Source organism: Heliangelus exortis, chromosome Z (genome assembly GCF_036169615.1).
Source record: "Heliangelus exortis chromosome Z, bHelExo1.hap1, whole genome shotgun sequence".
In the NCBI taxonomy this organism is placed as follows: domain Eukaryota; kingdom Metazoa; phylum Chordata; class Aves; order Apodiformes; family Trochilidae; genus Heliangelus; species Heliangelus exortis.
The window spans coordinates 18,456,888-18,467,882 of NC_092454.1; the positions used below are offsets into that span (position 1 = coordinate 18,456,888).

At 38.4% G+C, this 10,995-nt stretch overlaps 1 protein-coding gene across 1 annotated transcript in view; it reads right to left on the reverse strand.

The window, feature by feature from the left end:
* Positions 1 to 7,382: 7,382 nt before the first annotated feature.
* The window catches only part of ESM1 (endothelial cell specific molecule 1), a 6,956-nt gene continuing 3,343 nt past the window's right edge, over positions 7,383 to 10,995 (reverse strand). Inside the window, 1 exon segment of the mRNA XM_071730938.1 lies at positions 7,383 to 9,369. Within this exon segment, the coding sequence (XP_071587039.1) occupies positions 9,269 to 9,369 (101 nt within the window). The 3' untranslated portion in view covers positions 7,383 to 9,268.

The following is a 10,995-nucleotide window of genomic DNA, read 5'->3' on the forward strand; positions in this document are numbered from 1 at the left end:
AAACAGCACATTAAATCATGAAGAGCAGTAATGGATAGCATGCCACGCATATCTGAGATTATAATTGTAGTCTGATTCTCATTGTGTGGTATTCATGCTTTAGAGTCATAGAGGAATAGTCAGGGATACTGAACCATGATTATAATTTACAGGTGAGATGCATCCCTGTGCTCATTAGTTATCGCCAACATTTCAAGTGTACAAGTTTTTATATGCTCAGTCTTAGCTTCTGGTGTTTATGTGCATTTAATAATAATTTATATGGGGTTTATATGCATTTGCTTCTCTCGGAGCAGCCTGGGCAGCATGCACAGCCCCTCACAGGACTGAGATTTCTTTGTACTTTGCTCTGTGTAACTCACAGGAAGACATGGTATTTGTCCCAAAGCATTTTAATGTCTACCTGGAAACAATGGTATGAAACAAAAGGAGGTAAACAGAGAGGGAAAGGGACAATGAGGTCTCACAGTTCTGTGAGTCAACTCCATGTACAAGAGAACTGACCTGAATCATCTGAAAGGCTCCTTGGGTAAATAGCTTTGCTGTCCTGGTATGTGTCCAGGCAGCTGGTGCTTTTACTCAGCTTTGATGGTCTGTCTATTCAGTTTTTGTTCTGGTGTGGAGGATGTTGTTTTAATTGTAGGAGAAGCAGATCTCATTTTAAGGAGGGAAGCAGGATTTGCAGGTTTCTAGGCTATTGCAATGAGTTTCGGAAACAAAACCTAGGACATACAATGTTTTTTACAGCATGTTCGAGGAATACAACAGGAACTGGTATTGGTATTACTACCTTTCCTACTGGAATTTTCTATTTTACAGTCCCAGCAGATTCAGAGATATTTGTGGTTGTACAGAGGATCCTCCTGTGATTTAGTTGGTGTTCTCCAAGAAATTGATAAAATTTAATGTCAGCATGTTCATTCCTGTGCACGTGCTGTCTGACATACAAACTTGTGCGAAAAAGTGCTGGTCCCAAAATGCATGTGTGAACAAGAGCATTTGCACATGAGTCTTCCTGGAAAAACAGTTGTGAAGATGCACAAGCCTGCTAGAAGAAAACCTGTATCCAGACTAAGAGGAAGCATTCATAACTCTTCTGAGAACTTGCTGAGCTGTGATGAATCCAACTTGTGCTCAGAGCATCTTCATTAAAATTATAAGGCTCTAGGATACAGAGAATATGTACACTCTGCTCTTTAATCAAGTCTCCCCCATACCAAATTACAGCAAGCAGAAGTCAAACTAAGAGACAGCCCTCTTTTTATTAAATCACTGAATGCCCTGAGGTTTGCGTGGCAAATGTTCTGAAAGCACTTTGTGAAAGAGGATGATCCAATATGTAGGTCACTAAACTGGTCCCTGCAACACATGACAAGGGCACTTGCTTGGGCATGGGGCATCAGCATGATCCTGGGTGCCCCCTTTCTCCATGGTTTGCTGTCTGTAAGTTGTAGTGCCTGCCTGTGTATGTGTGATCAGTGAGAACACACGTGATTGTGAGATGCTTATGAAGTGTTGGAAGAAGCACCACAAAGTGCTGAAAGGTTTTCCTAATATACAGGGCTGTTGATGTTTTCAGAAAAGAAACATTCCTACCCGCTCAGTGCAGCTTCACCTGAATTCCTATACAAATTACATCTGTGCTTTTTAGAGCACAAGGGCTACAGGCAGCTCATTTGCTATTTCTCCCTGTGTGAGTGCTGCCAGTTGAACTCTGAATGATTCTGTCTTCTTCCTTATTAAGAGTGCTATTTATAGTCCCTTTGGCTACATTCCACCTGAAGGTCAGATTGTTTACATGAAGTGAGGCTATATTGTGTTCTTCTAAATAGAGAGCACATTTTTAAATTCATAAATAATGTATAGATTTTTCTTTCCACATAGTGAACAGCTCTTACTTCTCACTCTCAACACAGACCTGGATGCAAATCCAAGGAGTTCCAGTGAATAGAGATGGCTGAAAGAACTGAGAAAGCATAGAAAGAATATTCACATGCAAGGAGGAAAGTAAAGACTATCCAAGTAAAAAGGCAAATAAATACAGATTAATGCACAGATTTCTCAACATTGAATATTTAACCCAGTTTTATGTTTTTGTATCTTGCAGCAACTTCTGCTCCACTAGTAAACAACAACAACTCACACAATTTCACAGTCCTCAGACAGTGATACTGTTCCCATTTGTTCTTTTCTAGTCACTGGAATTTTCCTATTTCCTTTGCTGGAAGCTGGAATGTTTAAAAAGTTCTGGGGACCTACAAACCCAAACAAAAAAGGAAAATGACAAATACTGTTTGAAGTAAACACTGATTTATATGGGTATGTTATGTACCAGATCTATTTTTTTTTCTTTCACTAAACTCTCCATGTAGTGCTTTGTATCCTGGTGGAACAAAAGAGCCTCTGAATAAGACATGACATGGTTCTCTCCTTTCTCTGTTGTTTTCAGTTGATCAGCATCTCATCAACTTAGGATATCATAGGAAGAAATTATGAAGAAGTCAAGAACTATTCTCTCCATTCCAATATTTAAAGGCCTAAGTAAAGAAAAGTAGCAGTAGTTTGCAGACTAGAAGCACATGGAACAGGCAGAAACTTACATGTGGCACCAGGTAGTTCACGTCTATCAGCCGAGAGATTTATTTTTGGCATTTTCTTTTGATCCTAGGAAATTAAGCGTCCTGAGAAAGAGTTCTTATCCAGTGTACAGCAAGAGAGGCCAGTGTGTGGCCAGTGAGCTGATTATTGGCTCAGACTTAATTGGACAATTAAGGTCTTTAGTCTCCTCTGTTAATTCCAGCCACATCACACAGTTGCAGCAGTACATCCTGCCCCTAATGTGCAGCCTCTCAACAGCCTGTAAACCTGGTCTCTTTTTTTTTTTTTTTTTTTTTTTTCATTGCTGAGACTACTATAAAATTAAAAGCCTTAGAAAAGGAATTTTTTAAAACCACCAGATTTAAAATGAAGTAATTGGAAAGTGCTTTGAGTATCCACCACCATGCAAAGGCATCCAGGAAACTGCATGGTGGGTACTGTGTTGCTGACCTCTGTCCAAATATAAGGCAAGGGGGGAAAGAGCCGATGTAAACATCATAGCTGAATTTGCTAATGTGCTGTGGTCAGCTGGGAGGCTCTTGTGACTCTCATCAAAGAATCATTGCCATAGGGACAGGTTAGATGGTGCTTCTTGAGATAATAGAAAACAGAATTGCAAGGAAGTCATCCTCTCTTGAGCTACAAGGTGAAAGAAAATGAGGTGTGCTACCAGTTCATGAAATTACTAGAATAGCGTCTGCCAACCGAGTGTTAGAGTTGAGAACAGCTGCCATGTACTTCCTGTGAGAAGTCATCAGGGTCCTGTTGTCCCAGAATTTGGCCCTTTGAGTCAACTGAGTCTGATCTCACCTTCTGCTTTTTGTCCCTCTTGGCAATAGATACCAGACAACCTCACACCAGATTATCTATTGTCCAAGACAAGACAGCTATAGACTTGAACACCACCAGAACCTAGGAAAGATCTGGACCCAGGTTTAGGCTTTAGTGCCTTGGTTATTATTTATTTTTGTGCCCAGAGTGTTTGTGTATCATTTTTATCAAAGATAATTTTATTGATTTTATTGATTTTTATTGATTTTAAGCAGGGTGTGCTAGTGATAAGGTGCTATGGTTGGTAGAGCTGGGTATGCCTGTGCTTCACGCTGGCTAGAGGGAGCCAGCTGTTTTTTGCTTTTCATGTTAGCAGCTAGAAGAGTTTTTTCTATAGTAGGTGGATGAAAGAATCAGGGAAGGGAAGCAGATGCTTTCACTGTTCATCATCTTTTATTGTGTTCTTCAGGTTTGTATTTAATGTTGGGTAGTATCAACCTTGCCAGCCCTGAAATTTCAGTGTCATGTGGGAGCCAAGTCCCAAAAAATTTTAGCATCAGTCTCAAGGTCTTAAATGGTTTGGGTTTTTTAACAGAATCTTTTTGACTGAGCATGTGACTGCTGATTTATGAGTCTCTGGGTGAACACTTGCAATGAAGTGCATCTCCGTGCAATGAGATTTATAGTAGGAGAAATTAAAAAAAAAACAACTTTTTCTTTCTTTAAAAATCCGCTGAGGTTCCTAGGTAATTCTGTGTGCATAGGTCCTAGGAACTCCCGTTTTGCTGTATTTTATACGTAGATCAGCTATATGTCTGTACAAGATTACAAATATAAACAAGCGAGGGGAAAAAGACCTTCTTTATAATACAATGTTTCACCAGAATCTATTTTGTTCCTTTTTTCATTACATGACATCTTGGGACTTTAATGTGGGACTGGATACTGGTGGTTTCCTGGGTGGAAAGATTAGGACATACTGAAGACAAGAGAGGCTCTTCTTGTGTGCTGCCCTTTTCATATGCTTGTAAAGCCTGAGCATGTTCAAAGCTGACTAGCAATGTAAATTTTCTAAATCCCTTTTAAAAAACAAGAACTCATCCACTGCCAAGAGAAACATAAGTTCCTGAATCTGGACGGTATTGCTTGGGTTTCCTTTGAAGAAAAAAAAAGAAGAAAAGATAAAATAAAAAATAAATAGATAGACAGATAGATAGATAGCTAAATAGATATATAAATAAATACAGAAAAAAATAAGAAAAGAAAAAGAGACAAACGCCTGAAATATGTAGTATGGAGCTATACAGGCATTAAAGGGAAGCTGCATAGGAAGCAAAGCAAAGCCCAGAATAAAAAGCGGGAATGGAAAACTAAAAATAACAAACAGGAAAGTGTGACACAGCTGCAAGGGCTCTGGTGCATTCTCCCCCAGCATTGTATCACTTTTTTTTCAGGAACATACTAATATTGTGTTTGGATTTCAATGGCATTCCAATCCATTATTTGTTCTTCAAAAATAGATGTTTCTCTTGTGAGGAAGAAAGATGTTCTCAAGTAATATTCTTATGATTTCGGTTGCTCCAGTTAATCATATAACACTTCTACAGGCTTGCTGTTTGCAGAGTAGGAAAATTCCATCAATTAAGTCATCTCAAGAAAAATCAATTCGTGTCTCAGTTGAGTGGTGAAGATCAGCTCATGCATAATGAACGATTTTCTTCATTTCAGCCGAATATTTAACTGATGGCTTTCAAATGTAAGAAGGGAGCTAGCACATGAATCTGAGTTGCAGATACTTTGGAAGCACAGTGGTTGGGAGAGGATCAAGGAGGATCAGGAGCATTGTGTACTAATAAAGTTAAGGAAACCTCTGTCTTTTTTTTCCATCCAAACGCAGGTTTGTTTGTTTACACAGAGTGTTTTGCCTGCCCTGAGAATACTGCAGGAAGACAGTGAGAGGGATTCAGGGCTGCCAGGGCTACTGCCAGATTCCAGTCAGTGCCTCCGGAAAAACCTGGCTGTCTATGCATAGGCGCAACACAACCACCCCAGCCACAGCTGAAGCACCCAGCACATCCTCACGTGTTCCTCGCAGCAGCTACTTAAGAAGACAGGAAGGAATCCTCAGTATTTGGAGGTCTTGCTTTATTGACACCTATTTTACTGCTTATACTCAAGCATTCGGAAAAAAATTAAGCCACACAGATGGGTTGAGCAGTGTCTCTGGCCACCCAGAATATAAATGGACAATTAACTACACTAGAATAGTGCTGGTGCTTGTTTTGGGAGGGCGAGAAAGCAAAACATACCAGTCTATCATCCCAAGTTCCTTTGAACAGTCAAGAACCCCAGTAGAAACCACATTAAGACCTGGAGATTGTGGTGCCTGTCAAGTTATCAGTCCAATTTGTAAAATTCCTGTTTTCAGCAGACACAACAAAAACAGGAAATATTTACCAATTTTGCAGGTGTCAGGAAATACTTTCAAAGGACTGCTGTGATCTGACAGTTCATTTAAATAGATAGCAAGCATATACAGATCTGATAATAAATATATTTTGATTTAAATAAAAGCTTTGGTGTGTTTCTCTAATCTGTATATCCCAGCAGATCAGAGAGGCAAATTCATATTATGGTAATAATTCATGCTATGGTAATTAGCAGCAACACATCTCACAATACCTGCATAAATATGTTTATATAGTAAAATTTTACATTAAAGTAAATTTAAGTTGGTTTGCAGAGTTGAAGCCCAAAATGTTGTTTTTCATGAAAAGTTGCTCTACGATGAAAATAGATCATGGATGGAATACATCTGAAGATATTGCAGGCTTCTCTAGTCCATGTATTTCATACATCACTCTGAAATGCATAATGATATGTTGTTTAAACTGTAATGGTGTGTGCAACATCCTATACTATAAACTGAAATAGAAACTACAGTACTGCAATACAGTGTACTTCTTACCAGCATCATTACACTTTAAATATAAAATAAGAGGCAGTGCACTTATCACTAGCTTTCTGTTTAGTATTTGAGAAAATACAAGTGAGGTCTATTTGCCAAACATTTTAATATTCAAAATTCTATGTGACCCCACTAAATCTAAATATATGACCCAATAAATCTAGAAACTACATGTCAGGAGCACGTTGTTTGATGAACCATCTCATGACTTTTACCCCAGGAGAGACAAGAATTTGTAGCTTACTTCAGTCTTGTTTGGGAGGAAAGGTCAGCCAAAAAGAGGATGCCTGGAGCATGCTGCTGGGAGAAGAAAAGAAAAAAGCCTAAAAGAAAATCCACAAGTTGGAGTGTGTAGTGGGGAGCCAAGAGATACACGAAAGGTAGAAAGTTGAAAGGGTGGAAAATAACACAGAGGCAGATGAAGAGCCCTTGGTTTCATAAGCATCACTTCATCATTTGCACTATATCTGCCACCACTGTAATCCCATTGCAACTAATAGCAACAGGTAGGTGCTTCAAATTATAATAGTTAAGATTTGCTTATATTGTAATTTCCTGTTCAAACCTATCCTGTGTGGAGTAATCTGTCACCAAAGCAGAGGAGGAAATGCAAAGGCATTTTGTAAACTTGATGGAAAACAGAAGAAAAAAGTTTGCAGGCATACCTCTCCTCTCTCCTGACTTGCCAGTTGTGGATCCACAGGTTATTCCCATATGGTAAATCAAACAGCACTAGGGAGCTGCAGCCACTCTCAGGGAACACAGTTTCTGGCACGACAGTGGCCTGGTCAGCAAGAGAACTCCACCTTGTTTTGGAGGTGACGAGTGCTGAAGGGTATGGATACAGACCATTCTGGACATAGGGCTCCACTCAGCTTCAGCAACAGAGAATGGTCCCCAGCAAATTCACCGAAATAGATTCAGCTATCATGAAACTCTTCCTGTGTATTTGGAAGTAAAACTGTGCCTAGTTTGGATATACCATGGCTATGCTATTACCAGCAGTCTCATTTTGTAATTAATGGATAGACACAATAGATAGGGATGCTTTCATTTGCTCTTTTATTGGACAATAGTAGTAATATAATTTTTAAAACCAACCAGCTTATTTGATTTACATTCAAGAATTCAATGTCACTTATGACACCATTGCAAAATAGTAATAATGTCTTCAAATATTTACTACATTCTTTAAATAAATCATTACTGTCTGCTGAAGGACCATGGGTTTGATCCTGCTGTCACTGAGAGCAAGAATATACTGCTTTTGAGATCAGTAGATGAGAATCAATACACTTGCTTGTAAATAGCCTAACATAATATTGCTCCCTCTCAGACCTAAACATTCAATAGAGGTTAAAACGTGGTATATGCTAGCTGGAGATTCATGTTTGTATGTCTCTGATTATGGTGGCAACAGAGTCTGCACTGCTGTACTGACGTTTTGGTATTTGCTGCTCTCATCGTCCTCTTGTTCTAGAGCAGTGTTTTTCAGCACAGACTTTACAGGTAAAAGCAAATTGCTTCCAGCAGAATTTGGATCAGATCTTGGACTCTTTAAAAGCTTTGAAGTTTCTGTTGTTTGTAGTTTTTAAATATGTTTTGAGATCCTGCAACAAACTTTGCCTGCCTACTGTGTACTTCTTCTTCTGCTGAAGTCACTGTCAAAGCTCACATTGATTTCAAAGGATATACTCAATTCAAACTGCATTTCCAATGAGTGCTCTGCATTACAAGGCAGTTCCTAAACTCATGCAATCCAGGTTCACTCTGACACTACTAGATTGGTTTCTATTATCTGAGGAACTGTTTGTTACCAGACATATTAGCAAACCCATCTCAGCGTGGGCTTTTATGTTGCAAACGTATCATCAGTCTGGACTGAATGAGGGACTGACAGTTCCTACATAACATATATAAAGTTTTCTCCTGGCTAAAATGGGAGTGCTTGCTCACATAACAAACAAAGGTCTGGGCATTTAAGCAGTGTAGGCTGAGTCTGCTTTACCACTTGATGGGTGTTCGATTCTTCCCTACATTAGATCAGATGAACTCACTGTGAGCTGCATCTGGGCTGCTGCCAGCTGTGGAGATGCACAGTGTGAAGGTCCATTTGCTGACCTCTAGCACTGGACCTGCTCTTCTGCAAGAAACGCAGACGTTGCCTTAATGGCACAAAAGCAGCTGCTTTATAGAAATGTATATATAAATAATACTAAGTAGCTTCTTCTGTTTCAGATCCCCCTCTACAAATCTGTAGAATTTACTGAACAAGTGTTTCTCTGTACATAGTTTACCTCTAGAAATACACCTAATACAATAAACTTCTGCAGTATATTATCTAAATTATTCACAATATATAAACTGAAATGCTGGTGTTTTCTCACTGAAGAAAGGCATCTTTATCTCTGAGGATTTGTCACCAGACTTCCAAAAACCGGAAAATGACTAACTAACATTGGTTTATTTAATTCACACTGTTGTGTTCCTATGCTATTATTATTTTTGTGACTCAGGGATATTACTTGCTATCCTGAGATTTGTTTATTTGCTTTTCTTTCACCTTGGCTCCACACCAATAATTTCAGTCACCCAAACTGTCCACGGAATTCAGTGAGAGCTCTTCCAGACTCTGACGTTATTTCAGTGAGGAAAGTTGAATCATATTGGCTTTTTAACATTACTATACATTCAGCTGTGCACAATACATTTTCTTTTCAAATACTCAACAAAAAAATATTAAAATTCATATACACTGTACAGTCTATGCTTAAGTAAACATTTCTCTCCTGAAAAACAGAATCACAATTTGCCTTCAGAGGTTACATTTTCATATGCTATAGATTTACTTTTTCATAGAATCTGGTGCTGCATATTCAATAATCTGTAAGAAATGCATTCACTTGAGTGTCTTATGAGTGTAAGTAAGCATCAGCGAGGATTTAGCCATTTCATCACCGGAGAGAGAATAGCTTTCTCCTTAATAAATTCCTCTTTCACAGAATTGCCATCCCCTGATGCCATGTCATTCTCTGAAAATATAAAAATATATTTTAAAAAAATATTATTATTTTTAAAAAAGGAAAAAATATGTGTTTGCTAACAGTTTAAGCTTAAGGCAGGTGATTTGGGTTCGGTTTCCAGTTCTTACCATAACACTCCAGTGTGACATGAAACCAAGAAGCACATCCTTGATAGCTACAGCAGTAAATTAAATGTGCCTGGAGCTATTCTCTGATTGAGGCCAGCTGGCATGGAATAGCCTAGTGCATGCCACTAAACTCTCTCACCCTCAAAAAAAAGAAAAAAGTATCCCATTTTTGTATTGGAAAAGGTCCCTGACTGACACTGATTCCTGAGCTGTGTCTGAAGTTGTTTCAAACATCTGCCTAGGCTGGGACGAAGCACGCTGGCTGCTGCCCTGCTGTTTGAGAGTCAAGGTGGATGGATTGTAATACAGAGGAACACACTCGGCACCATTCAATTTATGAGGGCATCTGTAGCCATAACATCTTTGTAAAATACACAGACCAGAAACTCAACTCTTTAAAACACAGAAGCATTCACAGCTGTTTTAATTCATTGAGGATCTGTCCTAGATGCTACAGCTACCTCTGGAGACCACTGTTAAATGAAACCTCACTTGACCACCCCAAGTAGTACTACCTGTACTGTCCCTGGTCTACTTCCAGTGACAGACCTCTAAGGACAGAAATCATTGTGAAATCTTTGCACAGGTAAAAAATATCACTTGTTTCTATTGGGTCAAGATCTTATCTTGACTGGGAACAGAGAAGATGCTACCAACTTAGGCAGCCGAAGGCCTGGAACCAAAGACAGGGAGAGGAAAGGGCAGGAGGAACTAGTAAAAACAATCTGCCTGAGAAGATATGGAATACAAGATAGACAAAGAAAAAAGTGAGACAGTTATTTTTTTCATGTCATATCATCACCCTTGGTAATAAACAAATCCTGAAAAGTAAATGAAAAAAATAAGGATCAGAACTGGTCCGTCTCAAAAATTATTTTTAAAGATAATTTTGAATTTAGTATGAGCATAAGCTGATGAAGCTTTCCTCTACTAATACTAGTTTCACACTAAGGCAGAGTGAGGGAAAGATAATGTCTATATTAAGGCAGCAAAGTCTAGATACCTAATAAAATAAGGCACAGAAACTTCATTGGAGGAGAAATAAAATTCAAAGACTATTGACTAAAAAAGACTAAAGACTAAAGTTCAAAGACAGAAGACTAGAAAAGTTCACTGCAGGTTTAGGATTAAATCTCTGATATTTATTTAAAAGTTTGCATTTCTATTGATTTTCATTGGTGTTTAAATTTAGAGTAAACATTTTTTAGTCAAATATACCTCAGTATCACCAGGTGGAGAGTAAAAGGGGAAGACATTTTAATCTCAGGTTTAAAAACTTCAGCAATCTGTCCTTACAGGTTCAAAAACACTTCAATTTCTCACACACCTTTATTTTAACTCTGGAAATATCAATTCAACAGGCTTCAGACATAATCTTAAGGTAAGAGCTTGTTACAGAGATAGTGTGACAAATAACTATAAAAAGACTTTTAATAAAACAGTTCACTAATGTGGAAATGTATAAAACTCTGTCTTAGTGGGAGAAAGAGAAAAAAAAAAGAAAAAA